General features: G+C 49.1%; 1 protein-coding gene across 3 annotated transcripts in view; it reads right to left on the bottom strand.

Annotated features, from left to right (window-relative positions):
• Positions 1 to 330: 330 nt before the first annotated feature.
• Positions 331 to 27309, bottom strand: part of IFT43 (intraflagellar transport 43) — a 79748-nt gene continuing 52769 nt past the window's right edge. For 2 of the 3 annotated variants that reach the window (XM_034643124.1, XM_034643125.1), the window contains exons 4-9: positions 22772 to 22804; positions 22094 to 22140; positions 1663 to 1759; positions 1333 to 1408; positions 840 to 902; positions 331 to 640 (exon numbers count right to left, since the gene is read on the bottom strand). In XM_034643124.1, the coding sequence (XP_034499015.1) occupies positions 521 to 640; positions 840 to 902; positions 1333 to 1408; positions 1663 to 1759; positions 22094 to 22140; positions 22772 to 22804 (436 nt within the window). In that variant the 3' untranslated portion in view covers positions 331 to 520. The remainder of the gene's footprint in view (positions 641 to 839; positions 903 to 1332; positions 1409 to 1662; positions 1760 to 22093; positions 22141 to 22771; positions 22805 to 27309) is intronic. The other variant, XM_002914709.4, reaches the window with a different exon arrangement.

Below are 27309 nucleotides of genomic sequence, written 5' to 3'. Positions count from 1 at the left end.
ACGCCACTGTCGTAACTGAACTGAACGTGCGCAGTGAGAGAGGCACCCCGCCCGGCCCTCCCCGGACCCCAGCAGCTAGCAGCTCACAACCTCCCGTACCCCTGCCTCCAGGTGCTTACAAGTAGATGGATGCTCCGGGGAAATGTTGTGGCCTCCGTGAGCCGAACAACGTCCAGGAGGAGCGCCGTTCCTCTCCCCCTGAGTCTAGCTTTCCCTCACGCTCTTCAACAGTGGGGAGCGTCCCTGTCAGACTGCTTAAAAGCTGCCCTCGTTCACTCTTGACGAATCTTTTCAAGAGGCTGCTGGAAAGAAATGAAAGAGATGGCCACAGAATAAAGTAATTTATTATAACGGAATGATCCAATGTGGTCTACTGAAAATAAGTATTTTTATGACAAAATATTCCATATAAAAATTCTAAGCTGCTTGCAAGCTTCAGGTTTAGGCTTATGGCATTTTTTTCAAGTCCAAAGCAGAAATTACTCTGTGCGGGGAGAGCTGCCTGTTGACCCCACAGGGCTCAGGGATGTGCGGGCTGTCCCAGGGGCTCCTCCTTCTCTGCCTGCTGCAGGTCCCACTCGGTGAGGAGTTCGGAGGACACCTCAGTGTACAGGCGGTCCCAGTCCCAGCTGACGTCATCCTGCCGGGAGAGGTATCGCTGGGTCAGAGGAAGGAAGGCCTTTCCCTTCCATCACAGCCAACCTCCCCTCCCTCCCCCCCACATCTTCATAGCCAACCTCCCCCCGCCACACGGGCCCCAGGAAGGCCGAGCTCACGCTGGGGAGCCGGCGGTCACAGGAATGACGCAGCCCAGAGAAGGCGCTCCTGTGGCTACTCACCTCTCGGACTTCCTGCTCTGGTGCAAGGACTTTGGTGAGGAGCTTCAGGTCAATCTCTCCATCCTGGGAATGCAAACAAGCACACAAACCAGCTAATGCACCCCGGGGGGCCTCTGGACAACTATCTCTTTGCAAAGTGGGTCAGCGTGAGTGTGGTAGGACTTCCCAACCCAGACCTGCTAAAAATGTGAGTGGACCGCACAGCCACTGAGGGAGGAGGGCCCACCGCCACATCCTACGGGTCTGACATTCTTTGCAGGAAGGTCGACACCGAGAGGGCAGGGCGTGACAGCGACAGGTCTACAGGCCACAGTGTCTACCGATGCCAGTGGGCAGCCATGGAGGCGGTGAGAGCCTGGCCCTGGGAGACACTGGGTTAGGCTGGGTCTCGGGACACTGCAGTACCCGGGGATGATGGCTCTGCAGCCTCAGAGCCCCAGGGGGGAGATGCTGCCTGGAGCCTGCCCCTCTGGGCAGAAGCTGTTCCACTCACCAAGGTCTGGAAGGCTGCATACTTCATAAGGTCGTTGTCCAGGTCACGGTAGGTCATCACCCGGTTTACCTGGATGCTGCAGCAAAGAGAGAAGGTGAGGGGGAACCCTAGGCAGGACCAGTTCCAGGAGAACTACGGGGCCACCGTCCCCAGAGCCTTCTAGGCAGCTGGGAAGGACCAAAATGGGAAGAATATGCCTAGGAAAATGGCACAGAACCCATCACCAGAAATACCTGATATCCACTCAGGGGGCAGCACCCTTGTACATGGGATTTGGAATGTATTAATTCACATGTTCTCTGCCTTCTGCTAACTTCCTACTTAATGTACCTGGGAGGGGCGGCCACCTGCAAAGCAAAGTCTTCTTCCTGTACTTCTTCCAGATCTGGAATAACAGGAATGTCTGCAAGAAGAGAAGGAGACCAAACTGTCAGCGGCACACACAGGGAAGGGTCTTGCCCACTTCTCCGTGCATTCCTTATTGCCTTCAATATGCCAGCTGTGGGGCTGCGGGCCGGGGGTAGAATGGGCGCTTGGACATGATCTTCAGCCTCTAGGGGTTCCCGGTCTTGGGCTGTGTGGTCCTAAAGCATGAAGTCAAAGGCAGACTTCAAAATCTCTGAATCCCAGGCCCTACCCCAGCACCTGCTAGATGAGAACCTCCTGGGTGGGGCTCAGGATTCTGTATTTCTTCCCAAGATTTCTTTGGTGATCCTGATGTATGCTCCAGGGCAGGAGCCCTTGGAGTGGATCCCCCGAGGAGAGAGGTAAAGAAATGAGAAGAGAGTCCCAGACTGGGCTTGGGGAAGTCTGTGTTGGAGGAGCCGGTGAATGAGCCTGGCCCGGCCAGAGATGGAGGAACTGAGAAAGCATAGCGCCCTGAGGTGGATGTCACTATGAGCGTAGTGCCTCCTGACCAAGGTCCACACGTGCATTAGCTCATCAGAATCCCTGCGATCATCAGAGCCGTCATGGCCCTGAGCCTGACTCTGAAGGACACTTTACACCTAAGGATGTGACCCAGCTTCCCAGGGGTGTCCCTGGGCTGTCTCCACTTGCCAAGTCTGATAGAATAAACAATGCCGATTCTAGAGATGACACTTCTCTTGTGGTGTCACAGAGATATCCCTTCTCCAAACCCTCCATATGAGACAGACATCCAGACACAGGAGGCGACTACTCTCATCAGTCGAACACAATCATGCAAACGGAGAAGCCGAGAGATAGCAACGTAATGGTGGTGACTTGCTGGAAATAGCCCATCTTGTCAGGGGGACAACCTAACACCCTAAAGCATTTCCTTTTCCAAATGAGCATCACTGACTAGAGGAGGGGTTTTGTTTGTCTTAACGGGTCAGAGTAAAAAAAGAGATGGGGCTGGAAAAAAAGGCCAAGTGGAGAGATACAATCCTAGAATTCCCAATCTAACTGCAAACAATAAAGGGGGAAAACATCCCAGAGAGGACAGAATAGTGAAGAAACCCTTCATTTTTGCTTCCATGGATTGAATTAATTTTTTTTTTTTTAAAAAAGAGACACAGCATTGTTCCAAGACCAACTGGGAAGACCCTTGCCGTTTTCAGGCTATTCATTGTCTAGGCTTTGCCATGGCTCTAGTTCACCTAAGCCCGAGCATAGCAATGTCAACACCAAGCCTGGTGCCTTTATCACTGCTTCTGACTACGGGGTTACAAATGCCAAACCTGGAAAGAGAGGAAGTGTGCGAGGGAGAGACAGAGACACAGAAAACAAGACCGAGAGAGAAAGAGGGTGATTAAAAGAATAAAAAGGGGTTTAGAAAAGAAATGGCTGATAGGGGAAATACAGCACACTTGCATGCCACCCCCAAAATAATGAACCACATTCAGTCAGTCCTCTGTCCAGAGAGCAGCTGTGCAGAGCTCAGAGGCTCTCTCTCTGTCCTGCTGGAGAATTAGAGAGGGAGTTCTCAAAGATTCTATCTCTTATGCTAATAAGAATTTAGCTTTCTTGTTCACTCCAGCTCTGCGTGATTAATACCGTCCACGGCGAGAGCTGCCGGCACCACTGTGCCTGAGCCCAGGCCGAGTGGGGCTCCCAGGCTGCAGAGACGGCACAGATCTTGGGGCCGGACAGGGAGAAAGCTGGCTGTGCCATGTGCCATCAGCACTGTGACAGTTTTGGAGGGAGCCAGTCAGCGGCTCCTGGCTCTCCTCGGGTGTGGAGTCCAGCCTGAGATGAATATTCAGAAGGTGGTAAGAGGAGGCCCCATGCTGGGTTTAGGGCTCAGGACGGGGGTCTTCCCAAAGTCCCCTTTCCCTCCACAGCGCTAGCATTTGGGTCCTGTCAACTCTGCCCAGCTTCTCCCAGCTCGGAGGAACTGCACTTCTGCCCAATGACCACTCGGACTCCCCGCGGGCTTCCCTCTTCAGCCCCACGCCCCTCCTCCAAATGCGCACAAAGGAGTGTGGGGCTGGCCCATCTGTGACAGATCAGAGGTCAGCCCGGGCCTTGGCAAAGGCCTCTCAGACTGGCACTGGTGAGGCTGGCCACACAGTGGGATTTCTCTCTAATTGGAAGCCTGGTGCCCAACAGAACCCGGTGAACCGCCTGAGTGGGACAGAGCCAGCGATGACAGCCAGGCCAAGGCGAGCTGGAACATTCCGGTGCAGTGACAGCTTGAGCCATCGCAACAGAGTGGGGCTGTCCAACTCCTGGCCCCCGTGGAACAGGTGGCTGTGGGGCAGGTTTTGGGCAAACTTCAAAGAACTTCACAATTTCACAGTTCCTGATTTCCTACCCGAGACAAGGGCTTTTGTATACGTAATTTGTTCTTGGAAATTTTTGTCCTCTCCTTCCCACCCTCCCCCCAACACACACACACACACACACCATAAACAAACCTAGAAAAAGAAAATGGACCTGAGAAATCTGCTTCTTCCCAAGACTACCTACATGGACTTCTCAGTTACAGCTGCTTGGCCTACAAGTCTGGAGCGGGGACCCAGTCTGATTCAGGATGTCAAAATGAACTCTCAGAATGTCACTAATGCAACACCGCTTGTCAACTATGCTTACATTAAAAACAACTTAAATAAAATAAAATAGAAAGCACGTGATTTTAACGGACAGGGTCTGCTCTCGCGCTACTGAAAAGCCACCACTGTGTAAAAGAATGTAATAGTTCCATGAACTTTATTCTCATTTTGTTCCGTGCTGCTAAAAGGAAGAAGAACAGGAACGGAAACCGTACGTGGGTTAATTATACGGGTAGGACGCCCATGCCACAGTTAAGGGCACAGGCCTGGGAGGCAGTGGGGCTGGCTTTCAATCCTGGCTTCCCCATGTACCAGCTGTGTGACTTCATCCTCTCTGTGCCTCAGCGGCTTCATCTGTACAACGGGGATCATAATTACACCCACCTCATACGGTCATTCGAAGTATTAAATGCAACCATCTTTATAAAACACTCATCACTGTGCTCAGTACATAATTAACAGATGAAGTGTTGAGCTTGGAGAGAAGCTATACGGCTCTACCTTCATTTTCTCATTTAGCTCGCCCATGTTGCGGGCAAGAACAGCGAGGCTCAGCTAGATGAAGCAGCTTCCTGAGCTGAGATCATCACCAACGGACAGTGAGAGCTTCCAGCTCCGTCCGACCGCAAGCCATGAGCTCATCCGCACCCACTTGGGCTTTCTTGGGGGGGGGGCAGTGAGCCTGGACAGCTGTTACTCTGCCTGAGACTCATCGTCCTCAGTTCTGGGTATTTCTCTTTTTTTTAAAGATTTTATTTATTTATTTGACAGAGAGAGAGACAGCCAGCGAGAGAGGGAACACAGCAGGGGGAGTGGGAGAGGAAGAAGCAGGCTCCTAGCAGAGGAGCCTGATGCGGGGATCGATCCCATAACGCCGGGATCACGCCCTGAGCCGAAGGCAGAGGCTTAACGACTGAGCCACCCAGGCGCCCCTGGGTACTTCTCTTGATTCCACTCACCACAAAGAAGCTAAGTCTCTCCCTCACCCTACGCCCCCCCTCGCTACTTCCTACAACAAGGCCACGCAGAACAGAAGGGAAAGAGTGTACCAATGCCACAGCCCTGGGGCCTCATCCCCACCGCCCTTGTTTTACTAAACTGGGCCCCTGAAGGTGACTGAGCACCCGAACAGTCTCAGGAAAGGGGAGCAAGGAAGGAGGGCTATAATGCCTCCAGAGCCACGGGAGTGGGTGCCCCCCTCCTCCATCTCGGCTCCGCAGGCACGCAGCGCCTCCTCACCCAGACCGCCCCCCCCCCCCCCCCCCGCCACAGCTCTCCATCATGTGGTTCTCTCTTTCCCAGCTCTGACCCCTTCAACTAAACACGTTTTCTTTGCTCTTTGCACTTGCTTCCTGTCTCTTCTGCTAGCCATCCCTCCTGCTTGCTCAAGCTGTTTGTCTGCCTGTGTGTCAGCCGGTGAGCCACACGGGGGAAACTGCATTTGTTTGCTTGTTCGTTCATTCACCCATCCATCCAGTCAAGGAGCGCTGATGGGGCGTCTGCTACCTGCAGGTGCAATGCCCACGGCGCCAGTAACAATGGCAAATAAGATACAGTCCTCGTCTTCACGGAGCAGTGGAAAATAAGAGGGAAACGGTTAATCGTCTTTTTTTTTTTAAGGTAAAAAATCATAGATGGTAATAATCCAAATGCTACAGAAAAGTTTAAAGTGAAAAATCTCTTCTTCTTCTATGAGCCCCAGTCTGTCTCCCTCGAGGTGCTGTTAACAGTTTCTCGTATATATTTACTGAAAAGAATGTATGCATACCACACACATATGTCCTTTAAAGGATGTCTGCAAATGGGATCACGTTACACATGGACTCTTCTGTGACTTGCTTTCTCTTTCCTTATCAATATACTGATAGATCTTATTCTTTTAAATGACCATCCAGTATTCTACTGAATGGGTGCCCCATAATGCACTTAATCTGGTTCACGGAAGACCTCGTTTAGAACTTTGGAAGGTGGGGTGGGGAGTTGGGAAAGGTCTCTGAATTAGGGACGATGCAGCTCAAAGCCGAAGGACAGAAGAATTAAACCAGGCAGGGATGGCCTTTGCAAAGGCGCTATGAGGTGAGAAGGAACTCGCAACACTGAAGAACTGGAGGAAGGCCAGTGGGGTGGGCACACGGGCCCAAGGGAGAGTGGCATGGGATAACGCAGGAGAGAGGGCGCCTGGCGGCAGGTGAGGAAGGCCCAGCGTCAACCAGCCAGTAAACTATACAAGACCCCTTCCGGGGCACATCAGGGGAAAACCAATTTTGATGAAACATGGCAACACTGCAAAGGGAGGGACTATACATAAAGAAATAGTAATAATAAAAGCAGAAGCAGCAAAATGTACATCCCTTCCTTTGTGAATCACTTTGGAATCCAACAGGCAGAATTCAGAGCTTTCTACTTTGGCTTTCCATTATACTTTAGTTAGGGCCACAGGGTCGACCTCACCTCCATGTAGTGGGTAGAGGAGGTGGAATCTGCCCTATGTCTGCCCCTTAGGGGATAAACTAACTGAAGGCAAAGAGCACATCCCAGTCACTGTATTCCCAAGGACCAGCAAACCAAAGGACAACTGAACAGAACTGAACCAACACATTCCCCTCAAATCTGAAAGTCCCACGTGGCGAAGAGCCACATCCGTTTTCTCTGTATCGTTCCAGTTATGGTCTAAGTGCTACTGAGCCCTGAAGTTGCCTGAGTAGGATTCATTTTATAAAAAACTAAGCACAATCCTTGGAAACTTCCTGAATTTGATAACATCATAGCAAAGGTTTTGCCTCACTTGACAGCTTTAAGGCCTAGCTGGGAAGGGCCTGGGCATATACAAGAAACAATGGAGGAGCAGGCACAAAGTTGCGCGGGAGGAGTCATTCAAATTTGGTTTGTATGGACCACTGGGCTTCCATCCTGAGGCTGGGTCACACTGCTCTTCACCAACCTCCCCGTGTTTCTTTCTTCTTGGGATTTTGGGAGTGTCCCCCCCCCCCACCATATCACTCCACTTTCTGGAAGACCCCAGTAAAGTTTTCTTAATACACAACAACAGGAGGAACTTACTTCAAAGAGAGACTGCCAAATGGGAAACTTACTATGATACCAGAACGCTAGTCTGCCAACAGATCTGCCCCACAAACCGACTACCAGACGAAACCACAGAATGAGGGGTGCTCATATAAACAATAGAAACACGTGAGAACACCAGTAGGACTGATTACAACTGGTTTCAAAGATGTGAGAAGCTGTCATGTGCCCTGAAATACATTCGTTATGGATAATATCATCATACATGCACACTAAAAAGCTAACTACCCAGGAAAGTCCCAAGGGCTCCATTTCGGCCCCTGTGTCCTGACAGTAAGAAGCCAGCCTGCCTCTTCCAGTAAGGCAGGCTCCAGATCCCTGCGATGCATTGTGAGATAGCCTGCATTCAAACCCAGGTGTTGCTGGCCTGTTTTGGTACGACTGGAAGAGAAAGTGGTTTTTTTGAGACTGGACTTAGCATGCAGAGTATACCCTGAGCATGACCTCGGCTCTTCACCTGGAGCACATATCTAAGTTCTACAGGAAGGAGAGAACAAAGGAGGCCCCCTAATCTGGACCCTGGGTCCCACAGGGAGCCCTGCCTCTCTGTGTCCCTTGAGGGACACTCTTTGCTGATTTTCTTGGTTGGGGATTTCTGAATGGGATTTCCTGGTTATATCCACAGGGGTTTCCTGAGAGCTACAGAAAGTCTCTTCTATACTCTAGCACTTTCTCACCTTGACACCCTAGTAAATGATACATGCAGTTGGCCTACTTGCCAGGTTCCTGCGGGTGCCTTCTGATGACATCTGTCCCTCTCACTTCATCTGTTAACTGAGCTCCCCATGGCAAAGGCCCTACATGGTTACATGCACTCTCTTCCCAGAGCTGCTTTCCCACGCAGTGCCCTTTCCCACTGCAGAGCACCCACGGGCTCTTAACGGCCCACATCCACCATCCATGGCCAAGTTCAATAACCAATCCACATGAAAGGAATCTGGACACACTGCTTAAGGACACCCCAATAAGAGTGGTCCACACAACCCCTAATTCTGTGCCCAAGTCAAAAGACCTCAGCAGAGCTCGAAAGCGAAACAATGTCCACGTTTTGGGGAGATGGCAACTTTAAACCAGAGATCATTATAATTTTTCTCTGCAGCTGCAAAACTTTGTTTTACTGAATGCTGTTACCTTCTGCATCACATATGGGGAATTTTAAACAGGCAAATGGAAGAAGGTCTGATTGAAGATGAAGTTAAGTGAAAGAAATTGGTCTCATTTAGCACATGACAGGATTCATCTGTGTTCCCAAGTCCACTGAGGTGGCATCATGGGCGTTCCATATTCATGAGCTGCTGCGACACTGTGTCCCCTCATTTACAAAGAGCCGTGTTCAGCAAATTCTGTCCCTGTGGACACTCCGTGCATTTCATGGTCTTGTCAGAGAGACATCAAACGCTCCAGTAGCCAAATACCAGAAAATGGCTTTAATTAGTGGATCTCAATCGTATAAATAATTTTTTTCTAAGTGAAAAAATGGAGAATTTTTGAAAAGGGAGAAGAAAAGGGGAAAGCAGTAGGCAACAGGCTTCAAACACCCGAAGGAACAAGAGAAAGAGACGGTCTCAGAGGAGCTCCTGAGTGTGCCTGGGCCCTGCAACTGTCGGTCCCCCGCACTCCCCAAGTCAGGGTTTGAGGGGCAAAAACACATCTGCAGGTCCCTGGCAAGTCTGCTCTGTGAAGACTTTTCCCTTGTGACTTCACCGGATTGAAGCCGGGTCCTGCCCAGACTCGCTACTCGCAGGGGAGGAGAGAGGCAGCGGCCACAGGGGGACAGGAGTCTGGAAACCGAGATGCTGGCTACCAGACCCGCACCGCAAATGCTGAGAGACAGACACGGCGGAGCCACTGTCTGTCTACTCTGGGGCTGTGCATGAGCAGTCCCCGAGGAAGCGTATGGGAAAGCCAAAAGAAAAGATGCCCCGTCCTGAGGTGCAGCTTGGTGGTGGTGACGGGTGGGTGTTATCTGTGTCCCGTGGGTTGAAACGCCTCCATGTTCCTGCCAAACTGCATCTCTCTTAATGTTGTGGGGGAAGGAGATCACAGACCCGAAGAAGATCAAAATAGCTGACTGTTGCTCACGGCCCCCCAAGCCGTGGTGACTCTCCTGGCTGACGATGGTTTGACGACGAAGGTTGGGACTGACGTTAGTTTCTGGGCTTAGCCAGGCCTCTGCATGCTGTGGTTCTGGCTGGACCACGGGCAGAGAAGGGGCTTTGCTCAGAGTGGCAATCCAGCTCGTGGTATATTATGGTGTGTGACAGACAGCCTGACCTCCTCATATGACCCCGAGAGGGATATCAGCACATCTCCAAAGAAGCCATGAACACAACACCCTGGAATGAGATTTTCCGCATCTCCCCACCCAAGTGCACCAAGTGCTTACAAGAATCATTACCAGCCATGCAAACGGTCCTCAACCAGGATTGAGCCTTTGGAGCAATTCAAAGCTAGCGCTCGCGAGAAACCAGCATGGCCCAGCAAGGGTTCTCCATAGAGAAAGATCCCATTCAGCCCAGGAGCCCGACACTGGGAGGACCCCAATGCCACCTGCCGAGGTGACCTCTAGGGAACATCACACCACCAGTCACTGGCAGTTGAAGGAAACGAAGAACAATGAATAGGAATGCTCTCTCCCACTCTAATAGCTCTCGGAGCTTGCTCGTGGTTCCAGCTTTGATCTGCACAGATGTGTTAAGGACAAGGAGGGGGAAAGGACTTTAAAAGTGACGAGGAAAAAGTGGCTGGGAGGAATGGAGACTGAGGAACTTTCCACTCTCTTCAATAAGGCCCAAGATGAGCGAGACAGCATTAACGTGACACGGAGCGCCTTCTCTGAGCCGCCCGTGGAAGCGCAGATGTTAGAAACCAGGCATATCTGATTCTATTTCATCCTCTTCGTGTTACACTGAAAAAAACAAGACAAACTACACTGCTTTTATTCTAAATCCTTAGGTTTTGTATTTTTCCTTATATATATTTATTAAAAAAATGCTACTTTGATCGGTGCCACCCGTGACACTCCCACATACGGAACGCTTCTGAGCGGTTCCCTCCGCGCGAGGCCACTGCTGGTGACAGCCAGCTGGTTTTGATCACAGCCATTCCGAATCGGATTTTCATAAGATAGATGAGGAGTCTTAGTGCTGCTCTCTCTCTTATCAGATGAGAAACAGAGGGGGAGGGGGAGAACGGGTCCTGAGGGAACAGCGCAACAATCAAGGGCTGCGTGGTTCTTTCTCTGTCCCTCCGCTGCTGCAATTTTCAAAGGCGTTTGCCTCGGGCACTTTTAAATGATGGTGTCTCAATTCTGTAATCATCTTTCAAGAGCTTTCTCTTAAAGGGTCTTTTAGGTAAACCTAGTCCGTCAACCACACTTATGGACTCAGGAATCACATTCCCAGTACGTGTCCTCCTGCGTGTGTATATATAGACGAGCGTGCGCGCGCACACACACACACACACTCTCACACTCATCTGTGAACTTTTAGAAAGCTGGTAGAACCTAAAGCTAGAGAGGAAGACCCACCGCGTGGCCACATCAAGCTCTTCTTTTGCTACAGTAAGAGAGTCCCCTGTTACCTTGCCCTTGATTTTCACTTTACCTAATCCTTCTTTAGAAATGAATTTCCGTGTGTGATATGTCTCAGAAGGAAAAGACTTCTCCAACTGACGGCTAAGAGGTGTGCTGAGTCCAACCTCTGAGCACAGACTGACCCTTCCCATCTCACCTAAGCGAACCTGGCTATCAGACTCAAACTTAGTAATGCACCCTGGCCATCCGTCTGGGAGAACAGTCTCCCACTATCCCAGAGCACAACTTGCTGTGTTTTTGGTTCCAAAGACTATTTGGAACAACTCCACGACATCTTCTTACACACAGAGAACATGGTGCCTGTGTATACAGTCCCCTCTTTTGAAACAGGCATCCTAGAAAACTGAGCTTCTATTTCTTTCTAGTCCAATAAAACTCTAAGTCATCTACCAGCTCCCCCGGGGAGTGGTTCTCACCAAGCCGGGCCTGTCTGCTGCATGCAGGGCCTGATTCCTTATTCATCCACTCCCTTCACAACTGTGGGAAGTACCCGCGCCTCTCCCCGAATGCTGGAATGCTCCTCAGATGGTCTCATGAAACTAAACGGGATTAGTTCTGCCCTATCCTGAGCCTGTCTTCTGTATCCAACCAGATGGAACCCAGGGAGTTACAGAATAAATACCCTAATCTCTATAATGATTCCAGGAGATTTAGTTTTTACTTTTGTCAGTGCTTAATGTTGGATGATTTATTATTAACCACATTCCTCCAAACTGATGATAGCATGACAGAATGCTGACGGAGCTGTGTGTGTGTGTGTGTGTGTGTGTGTGTGTGTGTTCCTGGAGGAAGGGGACTACAACCTGCCTCATTTAAAACACATGTGCACACACGGCACCAGGCTTTCCTTTGCATTCCCCATTCTGTCTCTTCATATGGGGATGGGCAAGTAAGCTGCACACGTGAACAAAGGAAATGGAACCCAGAAAGGTCATTGTCAACCATGTTTCAGGGAAAGACATTCGTGATGATACATTTGGAATGCCTGGCATGACTAGAGATTTCAAGGCACCACTAGGGGCATAAAACACTGGGTCCTGGCTCTGCCAACAGCGTCTGGTCAAGACGCTGGGCTATGCCTTGCAGCTGGACGGTGGGTAAGGCAGAACATGACTGAGTTGACAAAGCAAAAGTAAAATCTGCTCAAAGCTCAACTCAGTTCTCAACCCCCCTCCCGGCATTCGGCCTTTTGGGGAGGCCAGAAGAATGCAGACAAGCCGGTCTCTCCCATATTTGCTGAATCAAGTAATTCTAAACATTTCTCCTTCCCATCAACTCCTAGACACCTACTCTCATGGTGTATGTTTTGTTTAGGGTAGGGTCACGGGACTTTGAATCACCTCCTACAAAAAGAAAATAAATACAAACAACTGCTCTGGCTGCATTGAAGAAATTTCTGGCAAGGTCCAGGTCACCTCCCTGGTGTCTCCCTAACTCTGGGGACCAGCACTGGCCACACCCATATTGGAGAATAGAGAAGTCAGCCCAGCCGCCTCAAGAGAACTTCGGCAATTACTTGTCAACCCTGATCCCAAGCCTCCTTATCATCAAATAAGGTCTATTCTATCTCTATGACGATCTTATTCTGGGGTGTCCATTAGAATGTATCTCATGATGTATTAAAAAAAAATTTAAAAACCACCCTTTCTGTCACATTTGCTTACAGCAGTGTCTTTCCAGATATTCCAGCCACAGTTATGGCCTGCAGATAGGCCACACCAGATCTTTTGTTTAGAATGACTGTAATAAAAATTCATTTCCTGCAGTGGCATTAACCTGCACGGATCCCACCTGTGGCTCCATGAGGACCCCAGCTCCGGCTAGGGCTCTCGTGTGCACGTCTCTAGGGTGTCCATCCGTCTCCTCTGCTACGCCTCAAACGGGCAGGCTGATGGGAGAGCTAAAGCATAGCCCTTCAGGCCCAGGGGAATACCTGTGGGGCCTTGGTTCCCACAAACTTCCCAAACTGCCGGTCCTCACGCAGCTCCCCACACCAGCTCAGTGGAACTCCTTCCTCGAGCCCTAAACTAGGCTCTCGTCTCTGGAAGACTCAGCAGAGGCCCCAGAAATCATTCCAGCAGCCATCTTGATGGATTTGCTAGAAGGCGAAGCAGAACAAGAAAGAGAGGAATGGTCAAACCTGAAGATTCGGCCTCATGTCACAGAGCTTTCCGGGCCTGGTCTCTTTGGCTTCTGCCTGGCAGCCGGGGGACGCCTGCAGGTGAGACCTGACAGTGAGAGCACTGGCAAAGCCGAGTACAGGGGCCGGCAGGCCGGCTTGAGAACGGGGGTGGGAGGGGATCTGCCACAGGGTGGGGCTAGAAAAATGAGGGGAGACTAGCTTCCTCCATCAGCGGGGTTGAAACCCGCCCCCCCGGATGCTTTAACAACGAGGAGGGCCGCGACAGCAGAGTACTGGGGAGTCACAAGGACGTCTACACTCCAGCTGCACCATCGACTAGCGGTCATGTGCTAGGGCAGCTTGCACTGCCTTGTAAGAAGCAACAGCTCAATTTTTAGGAACATTGCAGGCAGGTTGTTAAACATAAGCATCATTAATGACTAAGTTAAATACCCTTATAGCTAGATAAATTCTATTAAAGATAAAGGCATTAAATAGTTGAAACTCAGCACTTGCTAATTCTTACATTTCACTTGATCCATGATCTTGCACCTCTTTACCTCGCATGTGCCTGTAAGGCAGAAATCGGATATACTGGTGTGTGCTCCGGCCAGCTCTTCCCGGCGCTGTGGTCAGTGATGTCCTGGTTGGGAGCCCCAAATCAGCCGCTGGTGAGGTTATTTACACCACAGACATTGGCAAACACGACCAACGAGGACTCGTTTCCCCTGGAGAGCCAGTTGTTAAATATTCACCAGCATATCACGCTTCTTAGCCATGTGACTTCTGTGAGTGACTTCACTTCACAAGGCTTCAATTTCCTCCTTTGTACAGGGGTGATAATCACAGGGTCTCCTCCGGGAACTGCTGGGAGGGTTACTGCAGGTAAAGCAGTGCAGGGGCCTGGCTCACAATGAACATGATCATTGTCAATACCATTTCCTACAAGAATGACTTCTTTCTCAAGTTTGTTACCCAGTATCTTGTAAGCAGAACAAAGCACAGACACAAGAGACAGGACAGTTAACCCCTGTACCAGTGAGTCTCACCCCACCCCACCCCACTCCTGTGCTGGATATGGACAGCTAAAGGAGCTCCTGCTCGTTTATCTGTCAGGGAAGGGTGGGGAGGCATGGGTTTAGAAAGACCTCAGCATCCACTCGTAGTGACGCTGAACTTAGAAAAAAACAATTTTTTTTTTTTTTTTTAAAGTAGGCTCCATCCGCAGTGTAGAGCCCAACACGGGGCTTGAGCTCATGACCCTGAGATTAAGACCTGGGCCGAGGTCAAGTCAGACGCTGAACCAATTGAGCCACCCAGATACTCCAAAACAAATTGATTTTAAGGAACATTACTTAATCAAAAAATTAATGCTGGTTAGAATAGTTTAAAAAGATTAGGGAGGCAAAGGAACTAGGTTTGGGGATTATCTAAGAAGTCCCATATGCTGAATGCCGACATAATGGAACGTTCTTACGAAGCAAGAGAATTGAGATGTCAGGGTTCCAATTTATCTGTACTTAAAGAATTCTTTCCACTTTCTCTCTCTCCCTGTTAAAGCTGTTTAGGCTCAGAGCGAGTCTGCTGTTTGCAGGAAAAGGGAGGGAGGGCATAGTGGCAAGATTAAGCACAGAGTGAAAAAGAGCCCCAAAGAGAGTTACAAAGTGCAGAGCCAGTAACGACCAGGGAGAGGGGAAGACAGGGGCGAGGGAGCGACAGCCCTCTACTGATGGCATTTTTCTAATTCCACTGACAGTCCGGCATCTTGCATCTCATCCAGCCTCATTGCTTGGCTGTGTTCAGCCACTTCTACCTATTTTCCCTGTTGACATGGATAGAAAATTGAGCAATTACCCTTAAACTCAGAGCTCTCAGATCATCCAGATTGCTACACTTACAGAATTAAGTCCCCAACTGCCCCCGGCTAGAAGTGGCTCAACTCAGCCAGTCCTTTAGGAATTAAACACTTTTTGGCTGGCCATAAGGATTTATTATTCCTAAGGTTTTGAGGTATTCGATTCTGTCAAAACTGGGCCTGAGTTGCAAAGCGTACAGCCCTCTCCAGTGGGGAAGAGATGCCCAGGAGATGCCCAGGAGGTGCCAGGAAGAGACAGTGAGCATTGCACCGACGGTTCTGCAGCATGCCAAAACATAACGGTTAAATGCCAACGGTTAAATGCAAGAAAGATCTAATGATTTTTTTCCCTTTTTTTTTTCTCCTGTTTTCAGAAACTTTCCACTTTTGAAAGACATCTTTGGGGCTCACAGGTTCTTTCCTAACTTGAGCTTCACTCTGAGACAAACTATTTGATAGGTGAGTCCGTATCTCACTATATTTTTAGAAGTTTCTCAACCTGAATATTATTCACCTTTTTTAAAGACAAGGAAGTGCTCATCTTCCATTTGTGTGCTTCTCAAAGCTCGTCTCAAAGCTTCGCATTCTATCCAGGGTTCACTTTCTGAGAGCCGGATTTTAGAGCTAGAAGAGACCACACAGGACTGGAAACACTCCTGGAGTTGGAGAGGTGACAAGACTTTGCACCTGCTTGCACCTGCTGTCTCCTCTACCAGGGTCACCTCCCCCTCTCCTGGCAACTTCACTCCCCCTCAGGTTGAGGTGTAAAAACCACCGCTAGAGTGGCCTTCCCTCATCACCCAATCCAAGTCCGGTCTCCACACTATTCTCTCTCAGAGCATCTGTGCCCTGCCTCCAGTGGGCTCTATCACTCCTTGTCCTTCCTTCTTTAGTGGCATGACCATTTGTTTAGTCCCCATGTCCCCCACCAGGCTGTAAGCAGTATGAGGGCAAAGACTACGAACATTTTCTTCAACATCATATCCCCAGCACCCAGCCCTAAGCATCACATAGTAGGTGTTCAACAAATGGTGGTGAAATGAATGAATGAATGGATGCACCCTGTTCATTGATTTGCCCAAAGTCACTCATAGAGGCTGCGTTCAATCCTATTCCAGATCTGATGCTCTTTCTTCTAATACCATACAACCTTCCATGACAGAAGAAGTCTGAAGGCCTTAGTGTCAACCAGAAACTTGATTTCAAGAACAGGGATGGGTAATTGTGCCACTAAAGGATGGTCGTCTAAGGAGGAAAGATGAGTGTGGCCGTCCAACAATTTTGGAACCCTGCAGTACATTTGGGGGCTCTGGCTGTCCATCATTCTCAGCTATTCTAATCATGACTCCCAACGTTCCCGAGGCATCGTGTCAACTCAGGCCATCAGTGATTCCACCTAGAATTAGCAAATCAGATGACTGGTGATCTCTAAACTCCATGAAAGGCAGTTTACGCGGGACACTTACTATCTGTAGCTGAGAATGGACCAGAACCAAGGCTTCACTCTGTGGAACCAGCTTCTCCTACAGTTACCGTAAATTCCCTGTTCATTCTCCACGTGGAGTCTCTCCTCCTGCCAGGCCTCACCCGGAAGGCCGTTCGCATTCTTCTTCACCTGACGAAATGCTGCCTGACCTTCAGGACCCACCGCTCATTCTTCCTTCCTCCTGAAGTGTCCTCAGCCCACAGGAATCTCTTCGACGCCTGAACTGTGGCCCTCACTGATGTAAATCACGAACACAGCAACTGACACTGGTTGCCTTTGTCATCCGTTATACTGCTGTCTTAGCTCCTTGACTCCTTAATGCTTTTCATCTCTATGCTCTGTCTCCCCAGCAACGTCGTATTCCTTCAGAGCACAGCCCTATAAAGCCTTATGGAGCATTCGCAGATCGCTTCCCAAAGGCCTCATCCAACTTGTATCCATTTTGTACTGCTTATGAACGGATTTTACAAATTCATTTTTTGAAATATGACTGTGAAAACTTTTAGGCGGCACCATCTCCTCTCTTAAGTTTACCGCAGGCCCCACCGTTCTTTACTGTCTCACACTTCTGTGGTTTCATGTGTGTGGTATTTACCCAGCCCCTCAAGGTGTGTGAGCTTGTGGCCTGCCACGGCCTTGCAAACAGTCCCACGGAGTACATACTAGTTAACCAACAGACTCCAAAACCACCTCCAAACATCAGTCACTCCCATGTCTCCTTCTAAAAACACCCCTTATTCTAAAAGCCTTTTCCTTCTTCTATTTTTCTGTTCTCTTCCCTTGGAAGCCTGAGACATTGATGGAGGGGAGGAAGTGTTTCTTTTCTCTCTCTGGGCATCTTCCCCAGGGAAGAAGGAGAATAAATGCCAAGAGTGAAGCTTGGGAGGCTGAATGCTGAGAAACAGATCTGAGAGACATGGCTCCTGAAATTTCCTATACAAGATAGGGAGGGAAAGGAGAGGGCATTTCTCATGACATCAGCGTCTCTCGGAGGACCAAAGCAGTCTTACTTGCCACTATCTCTAGCATCTGGAGCAGTCATGGCCACAGGGGGCACTGTCAGAACACCTGCTGGCTTTCTTCAATAAAATCTAACCTCTAAGACTAGAAAGAGACCACCTGCCTGGAGGGGGCCCTAGTCCTTGGATTCTCATTTCTATTCCCCAAGATACACTCTCCTTTAGGATTGCTCGCTGATCACCACCCCTACCAAGTATAGGGAAACTAATGGCCCCTTCCCAGGGGACAGTGCTCCTCGCATTGACAACCTCAAAGAACCTGGGTGTGATTTTATTAAGGGCACCAGTAGGTTCCCTCACAGGCACCCAAAGATCTGCTTAATGTCATCGCTGAATGAGCCTCCGTGGATGATTCAAGGCAATCATTCACGAAGCGTCCCCACCCACTGGTTATTCTAAGTTCAAAGGAGCAGCCTTCGCTAGCCAACCAAGTAATTCTCTGAGCAAAGATAATTCTAGAAACTAGTTATATGTAACATACGATTCCTACCACATAATGGATTCTAAACATTCATGTATAGTGAAATGGACGAAGTCGAGTGTGAAGTGTAACATATGAACTGATTTTCCATTAAAGGACTCAGGCATAACTGCATGGAAAACAGATTTATGCCGGGGAAGAGGCATCCCTCCTAGAAGGTAAAATCAAGTGCACTCTGACAAGAAAGGGTTTTACGCATCAAACCTCCAGAGCCAAAATAAAGGCCAAATCACTAATTTCACACTTCAAGTTTATGAAGGGGAAAAAAATACTACAGGTATTCTCTGAAAATAGATATCTTTCTTCTCTCCTTCCTTAATGGAATTGTATTAAGCATCCTATCAATCATGCTAGGCGCTCTATATTATAAATGTGAGAGCTGACATTAACACTACCCACCTGTGGAAGAAGATGCCAACATAGCTGAGGGTCATACCATCTGTTACAGCCCAGAGGCCAAGGGCAAGGACTCTGGGGGCAAGATCTGTATTCAAATCCTGGTGCTGGGCTGTGGCATCGGTGGTGAGGTGGTGAGCAGAGGTGCCTTGAAAGTGTCGTCACTTATCGTGTGACCTTCGGCAAGGTTATTTTTCTTTGCCTTTGTCTGCTCATCTTTCAAATGGGGATAAGGAATAACCCAAATGTCCAATACCAGGTGAATACATAACCAAAATGTGGTATGTCCATACACTGGACTATTACTCATCAATAAACGGAACAGGCTAACGACATACACAACAACCTGGATAAACTCAAAATCATTACAATGAGTGAAAAAAGCCAGACACAAAAGCACATGCACGTGCAATTCAACTTACATAAAGCTCCAGAAAATGCAAACCACCACACAGGGACAATAAAACGAATCAGGAGTTGCCTGGAGACAGGGGCAGGGAAGGACGGACTGGAAAGGGGCATGAGAAATTTTGGAGGGGGTGATGGCAATGTTCTGTATATTGACTGTGGCGGCGGTTTCACCGGACATATACATCTGTCAAAACTCAAATGCTGTACTTTAACTGGATTCAGTTTCTCATATATAAATTAGACTCAATAAAGTTGATTTTTAAAAACTTTTCCATAGGTTTGTTTTGAGAACTAAGCGAGTTTGGTGATGAGTGGTGATGGCAGTGATGTTGGTGGGTGTGTAGTATGAGGCAGAGTGGTCTCTTACGAGTCAGAAGATCAGAGTTCCTGAGTCCTGCTATTCTGTATAATGATCTCGAAGCTTCGATGCTTGTAACATGGCCAAGGATGGGCTTGCGTAAGATGGCCGGCAGAGTCGCCACCAGAACAGCCGGCACAACCTTCTGCTAACACGCATTTAGACTTCCCTGGAACATTTAACAGTTACTCCTTGAAACGTAGCATTTTCACACATTGAAAAAAAATGGAAAAAGGATTTCAGAAGTCTGCTGAAGGGAGTTAGAAAGGGGTTCAAGGTAGGGTGAGGAGAGGCCTGGAGAAGATACCAGCTGAGCACACCAATTTAATGAGCACTCAGAGAGGGCAGCAGCATCATTTCCCTGCACCTAACAGCTTTGTCGATGTCCAGCGGGGCCCCTGCCTCCTTCAGTCCTTTGCCATATCGTCCTGAATGGTTACCCTGCCGTCCCGGTCAACCCATGGCTGGAGCAACAGACTGGGAGGACGGGCCGATCAAAAGTGTAGCCAGCAGCCAGCAATCACTGAGCCACCACAGTTCAGCCCCGGCACCAGCATCCCGGGGACGTGTGCAGGGAAAGAGACTCGGGGAGCAGGAGCGCAGGAGACCTTATTTCACAGGGTCACTGGGAATTATTAGTGGGTCGACGGGTTCGGCGGCTACAAGGAGCTTAGTGAGTAGAGCTAAGGAAGAAGGTCTGGTAAAGAGGAATGAGCTTGTCAATAAGAGGGAACAGAAAAGCAAAGATGAGTGCTGGAAAATGATGAAGCTGTGCTCACGAGCTCTTACTAAGTCTCAGAGTGGAGGCCCAGCTCCTGACCTCCCGTGCCTACCTTTCTATCTGAAAACCCCGCTGGAACGAGATGAGGCAGAACTAGCTTTTCACCATTCCTGTCCTCTCCTGTGCTCAATCCTGACTTTGGAGGCACTACAGCAAGCTTGGCAAGCTCTGCTGTGTGAAATATTCATCCAGGGAGTGTGAGTAAATTAATACAGATCTCTGGGCCCCAACTCCAGCTTCGGATTGCGGGTGGCTGGGGGTCTACGTTTCCACCACCATCCCAGCACAGCTCGCATGTCGCGCACGCCCCCAGCCCTGTGGGGCAGCTAACATACAGGTCACGATCTAAGCTTTCTAGATTTAACGCTCCCCTTCGCTTTGTGGTCACATGCAAAGGTTAGCTACTGAAAGCTTTGGGGTGCCACCTCCAGTCATGACGCAGGAACCGGCACTGGGCACCTGCTGGGCACAATTAGGGTACTGGAAATAACAGAAGAAACAGCTATGTGCAGACAGCGGACAATAGGCAGCGCAGGAAGGGGATCCCTGAGAGAAGGGAAATGAAGTGAGCCTTACCGTCTGCCCTGGCTTTCTGCTTAGATGTATACTTCCTGGACTCTGGCCAGGGGGGGGAACCCCTAGTGGAGCATGGAGATCGCACTGGGTTGAAGAGGCAGAGGTCAAGGTGTAGGTGGGCTAAGGTGGCTGGAATTTGAGAAGCAGAGGATGAGAGGGGCACTATGTGGCAGCAGGGTGCAGAAACTGACTTAAACTGCATTTTTTTTTTTTAAAAGCACGTGCAGAGGGACAGAGAGAATTTCAAGCAGGCTTCATGCCCAGTGCAGAGCCTAACGCAGGGCTCGATCTCACGATCCTGAGATCATGACCTGAGCCGAAATCACGAGTCGGGCGCTTAACCAGCTGAGCGACCCAGGTGCCCCTAGACTGACTGCATTCTAAGCTGTGTGTGTATAGGGCCAAAGTCCACACGGCTGGGCAAAGAATTACTACCAAGAAGGCGTGAGATGAACCATCCCACAGTTTATAAACTGGAAGAGGCTCAGCTCCCCTCAGGCAGAGTGGAGAGGTCTTGTTGAACCACCAGGCAGGGACACCTGAATATCTTAATGTGTAGGGTTAACTCTGGATTTGCCCTAATAAGGCTTAAAAACAATTCTCAAAATGATCCGGCTGACCAACAAATACAGTAACTGCCTACTACAGCAGAGGCACTGGTCTTTAAAGAAAGACAACAAGATCCAGACACTCAGCACAGGAACGTTCACAATGACCAGCATCCAATCAAAAACTACTAATCCTGTGAAGAAGCAGAAAAAATAGAACTTGTAACCAGAAGAAAAATCAGTCGGTAGAGACACAGGAAACGGAGAGATGACAGAATTAGCAGAAAAGGCCTTTATAGCAGCAACTATGAAGGCTACACCATCAAGGATGAAGCAAAACATGATCAAAATAAGGAGAGGAATGGAAGACACAGGACTGAATGGAGCTTCTAGAGTGGAAAAATCCAGTCTCTGAAAGAACAAATTCACTGAGCGGTCTTAATGGCAGATTAGACTTTGTAGAAGAAAAGAGCATTGACACGGCAGAAACTATCCACACTGGAGCAGAGTTTACAGTGAACTGGAAAAACCTTACTTAACCTCCCTGTGCTTTAGTTTCCCCAACTGTAGAAGGGGGACCACAGTACCATCTCATGGGGTTGTTGTGATGATTAAATGCTTTAATATATACAATCTGGTAGGACAGTATATAAAGTGTCTGGTATATAATAAACACCTGATAGATATCAGCTAGTGTTGCTGTTGTTATATGGAGTTTTGCCCAGGAAGCCTTGGGAGCACAAGGAAGAAACATCTGAGTCAGAGAGGGAGTGGGGTGGGAAGGGAAGACATTTCAGAGGAGGACGTGCTTCAGCAGAGTTGTGAAGGACAAGCAGGGCTGGGGGACAGCCACGGGGGTGAGGTCTTCCAGGCAGAGGCAGCCCTCAGCAAGGCACAGAGATGAAATGGGATGGAGCCACTGCCTCCCAGGAAGGCTGCAGCAAACAGTGCCTTGGCTGCGGCCCAGGAAAGGCTCTGGGGGCCAGGGAGCCTCTCCGGAAGGCTTTTTGATTTCCTCCAAACACATCTTACCTCCTCCATCATCCGATCCATCCAAGCTCTGCTGTCTGAGGCGGTGACTGCCCCCAAGAAGGAAAGGAAAGAAAATGAATTTCACACGCAGAAAGAAACCATCCAAATTATTCTTGTATCTATTCTTTCTCCCAGATGAGGTCTCGGGACCCACTTTCCTCCATCAACTTGGTCAGACCTAATTAGGTGCCTGGGTCTGCCACATATGGTTGCACAATCCGTGCGATGCACCATTCCACAGACTATGATACGAATGCTGCTCTCACCCCTGGAGGGGTGAGATTCAGTGGCCCTGCCTTTACATTCTATCTTTACCTAGAAACTTTTTTCCTTTCTAAGTCTTAGGAGAAGGCTAGGTTTAGAAGCTGGTGTTGTTTCTGCCCAACTGAATCAATAAAGAACCCATGGGTCAGCACTCTGATACCTGGACATACAGTTCTAAAAACCACAGGGTGGGAGAAGGACGTGGACATTAACACCAGGGTCCAGACCGTCGGCTAAGGAAACAGCATTAACTGAACCCTGGATTCAGTGTGCATCACTAAAGGCCCAGATGAAAGCCAGATTCATTCTATTTTCTAATGCTGAGTCCAACAAAGGCTGAACAGAAAACGACCACCAAGACTGCACTGCTAGCAAAGGTCACCAAAGGATGCCATAAGAATGCTGGAAACATACTCTTCTATTTCTTCAGAAGCCCTCCTTCCTGACCTGAAAAAAAAGAAAAACAAGGCTCATGAGAACCTACTAGTCTCGTGCTTTGGCGGGGTACATTGGAGAGGGGGTTTCAAAAGTGAGGGCAAATTAGCATATTCCAAGTGCTTTACTGATCTGGAATTCTCTTTCTAGACCAAGGCCCCATAATGCCAGCATGAGAGAATTACAGATATCATAAGCCTTCTTATAGCCTTATTTCACTATAACTCCAACTTAAATCGTTGAGTTTAAGCACAGATTGGGAAGTTCAGAACTCAAATGGATATAGATGATACAGTGCCCTCCTTTCAACAATTAACGGACCAATTCATAGAGCACTTTCTCAGGATTGAGGCCTTGGGTCTTTCTTGGAGCTTTAGTTGTTAGCACGTGCAGCTTCCCGGTAGTAAAAAGAGATAAGCTGACCACGCAGTTCAAGCTGTAGGCTCTGGACCTTTCTGCAGCCTCCCCTGGAAGGACCAGAAGACCCCATGAGTGAAGACCCCATGAGAACGGGAAGCCTAATTATATACAGACATTTATCTAAGGCCGTGGTTCTCAATCTTCAATGTGCGTAAGAACCATCTGGGAAGCTTGGTAGACATGCAGATCGCTGGACCTGAGAGAGAGCTTTCTGAATCAGCTGGTCTGGGGGAAAGGGAGTCCGGGAATAGGCATTTTAAACAAATCCCTAGGTAATCCTAATGTAACGCGGTCACTACTGACTTTCTGAGAAACACAGATCTAAAGTCTTCTAAATGAGACTGACCATTGACAATTATTAAAGTTGGGTGTTGGGTACACGTTGATTACTTTTCTGTATGTCTGAAAATTCCACAATAATAGGTTTTGTTTGTTGGTTGGTTTTGTGATGAATTGTTTCAAGTCAGAAGTCAATCACCAGGACGAGCATGGGCCAAGGGTGGTGGCAGTGTCATAACGGCCAGGAGTCAGATGCGTGAGAAGGCCTTTCACAGTGCGGGGCCCGCTAGCCTCGCCAGCAGAGTGACATCAGAACCAACCAACAATTTCTGCAAAATGCAAACAACCCCTCCCCCTCTCTGAGTATAATTTGAAATTAAGCCCAAGTTTAAATAGACTAGTGTCCCTCCCATCGGGAGGGAGAATGGGTAGCTAAAGCTGGAAGAACAGGATGGAAAAACTCTAAGGGGGATCTCCCAGGCTGCAGTTTTGACTCTTCATAGGACTGTAAAGAGATGAAGCAAGTCAGGGGAGGAGGGCGAGTGGGACAGAGAGGGCAGGAGGAGGCACCACAGGTAACCTGCAATGGGGTGCCTGAGGCATCACCACTGGGGTGTTGCGGGATGATACTGGTTTCCAATACTGTTCTAAGTCAAGAAAATCCTAACAGCCACCAAAGCCACCTCTGTCTGTGTGGTAGGACAGAAGACTCTGCTCCCCGCTCACGTCTGTCCCCCAGAACCATTGCCTCTAACTGTCCCAGTGAAGTTGAACTCTATAAACCCACCATCCAAATGCCTCGGTAGTATGTCACCAATGGCAGGAGGTCTCGGATGAATACAGGGTCCGAGAAGAACAAGGTGATTAAGGTACCTGCATTTGGTACATAAGAGACATAGCATCTCTGATCGCCCTTAGGAGTTGTGACTGCATCGTTCCTTCCTAAGCAATGGGCCATGGCCAAAGTAGCGGTGCTTTCCTCTGAAGGAAACAATGGTAATGCTAATCTTCCAGGGAAGGTTGATTAACTGCCATTTATCCACTCGACATCCAAAACGGGGATGAGTTTCACATTCAACGTAATTGCTGCTGAGCTCACATTCTACTCTCTCTCGCTCCAGGAGGAGCCCAAGGACCCTCCCAAACTTCACTTCACCCCACGAGAAGAAGCAAGATCAAAATGGAGCCCTCAAGGTCAGAGGGTGGGGATGTCGTCAGTTGGCATGTTCTCTAATTCTCTCCCTTTTTCTCTCACTCTCTCTGCCAGAAATAGCAGATTCCGGGCAAGCGTTCTGCTCAGGAGGTGGAAAGTTCAGTGAGAACTTGGGCAAGGCCCCGGAGAACTGGCCATGGAACGCCCTGCCTTGGGTGAAGCTGATCGTTTTCCGGCCTTATCTAGCGAACATGTCCGTTTGTCGGGACCACACTGCTGTTTATTTATGTTTTGGTTTTAACATGAATTTGTTACCACAACTGGGAGATTCTGTACGAAAATCCAGACTTTTGGATTCTTCAAACATAAAGCCTGTAAACTGGACCCACATTCCCACACGGAAAAGCCTGGACAAGTGGAGTATGGCTGTGATGAGCCTGGGCTCCCAGCCCTCCCTGACACTGGGCGGCCTGCAGAAGCGCTTCATCCTTCACTCTGCACTGCTGGCTCTCTTACAGTGGAAATTAAGAGGCGAGTGCAGATTTCCCGTAGCTTCGTAGCTACCAAAAGCAAGAGAAGCAAAAGGAAGGCTAAGTGGGAAGCATGTGTGAGGAGAATTGGCAGAGTACGTGTCTTTAGAGAAATGTGAAAATGCAACTAACTCATCGGTACGTGCATCTCAGTAGCATAACTGAAGGTGTTATTCTGAAATAAAACCCACTTCACAGAGGTACTGAACCTGCCTGGTCGCCAAAGGTACCTCAAGTCACACAATGCCAGAGCCCAGCACAAGGACACGGAACCCAGCACAATGATTTTCGAACTATAGGTCATGACTCACGGTGAGTCATGGAATCAATTTAGTGGATCACCACTAGCCTTTCTTGTCTTTTCCTTTCTCTTTATTTATCTTCAGAGAGAGAGTGAGAGAGCGGAGTGGGGGGAGAGAGAGAGAGAGAATCTCAAGCAGATACCCCCCCAAGCGTGGAGCCCAACATGGGGCCCAATCTCACGACCCTGAGATCATGACCAGAGCCGAAATCAAGAGTCAGATGCTTAACTGACTGAGCCAACCAGGAGCCCCTCAATTTTTCTTTTTTACAGCATAGAGTAGAATAGAAAAGAGAGTGTCCTGCAAATAGTAAGGATACATATTACATAAACTTCCCCCCCCCATTTTATATACAGTCATGACATAAAGTATATTTTTAAATTGTTGGTGACAGGTTAAAAACAAAACAAAAACAAAATACAGCAGTCTATCACAGCTCGACAGGGTGGGTAACTAAAGAAGGGTTTGGGCTGAGGTCCTGCCTCCCACAGACTGAGGTAGAGGATTGTGGGTTCTGGCTCATCGCCTCCGTATAGACGTACTTCTGAGGACACGGTGTGACCTGGTCCAGGCCCAGGGCAGGCTGTCCACAGGGCTGCAGTCAGCTGGGCCCCGGGCTTCTGGTCTCTTACTACACCCCCCGCCCACGTCCCTTCTTCCTTGGAAGTGGCTACGGGGGGCAGGGGGCTGGGAACCTGACAATCCCAACAACACGGGGGACACCTCCTTATGCAGGTGGAGCACACTTCCTGTTTCTTCCCCTTCCTGTCTGCCAACACTGCCACGAGCTCAGTGTAGCTTTGCAAAAGAAGCAAAGCGGGTTTCAGAGACACTATGTGACCGACAGGGACATGAGGCACCGCAAGGTGTGCTCCATCCAAATCACCGAGCTAGTGAGTAACAAGGCTGCAGCAAGAAGCCCCATCTCCCGACTTCCACTCCGGATTCCAAACACACGGCCCCAAGCCTTTTCAAAAGCAGCTACCCGCTGATTTTCAGACATCCCCAGGGCACCCAGACAGCTGTTTGGATTTACCACGCAGACAGCCCATTCCTGACTCCCTTCCTTACGGAAGGCAATAGAACGTACAGCGAACTGAAAGCTGGAGAGAACCCTTTAAACCACAAGTTCTTAACCAGTGGTGCACAACAGAGTCACTGAGGTGTTTTGTTTTTTTTTCAGTGTCTATGTGCTGAGCCTCACCCCAGGCCCTCCGAGGTAGTAATCTCTAGAAATGGGACCCAGTCACACGTGAGAATCAACGCCCTCCACCTCACTGCAGAGAGTAAGCTGAGCCACGGGTAGCAGGTGGCAAAACAGAAACCTTGCCGCCCTATCCTGCCGAGTTGCCCACTTTCTTCTAATCAAAGCGTTAATGAACTCTGACTTGAGGGGAGGGAAGAAAAGGCTTCACAGACTGTAGCTTCCATTCCTGAGTAATTCTGAGTTGGCTTCCCCGAAATTCAGACAAGACTCCATGGTGTTCGTAACCACAGCAGCTGCTCTTCTGGCTGGCAGGCCCAGAAGCGGTTCAGATCGGACTAGAGATGCTTGTCCAATATTCAAAATGTAAAACATAGAGGGTGCTGAACCAGCACTTGGAAAAGTTAATTAAATGCCAGGTTTCTTTTTAAGAGCTACTCCATCACTTGCTGATTGCTTTGGTCATTTTGCAGAATGAAGCTTTAGCTCTGGACAGTGACAGGAATGTTCTCCTTTACCTCCCACCTTGTGGGGCTAACGGGAGTAAGGACACATGGGCTTCCTGCTTTCCAGCGAGTGACACACAGACCACATCAGTGACTTGGCACGGACGTTGTCTCTCTATCCCT

The sequence above is a fragment of the Ailuropoda melanoleuca genome, chromosome 14 (assembly GCF_002007445.2).
Source record: "Ailuropoda melanoleuca isolate Jingjing chromosome 14, ASM200744v2, whole genome shotgun sequence".
NCBI classification, from domain to species: Eukaryota; Metazoa; Chordata; class Mammalia; order Carnivora; family Ursidae; genus Ailuropoda; species Ailuropoda melanoleuca.
This window is presented reverse-complemented; position numbering and strand designations above follow the sequence as displayed.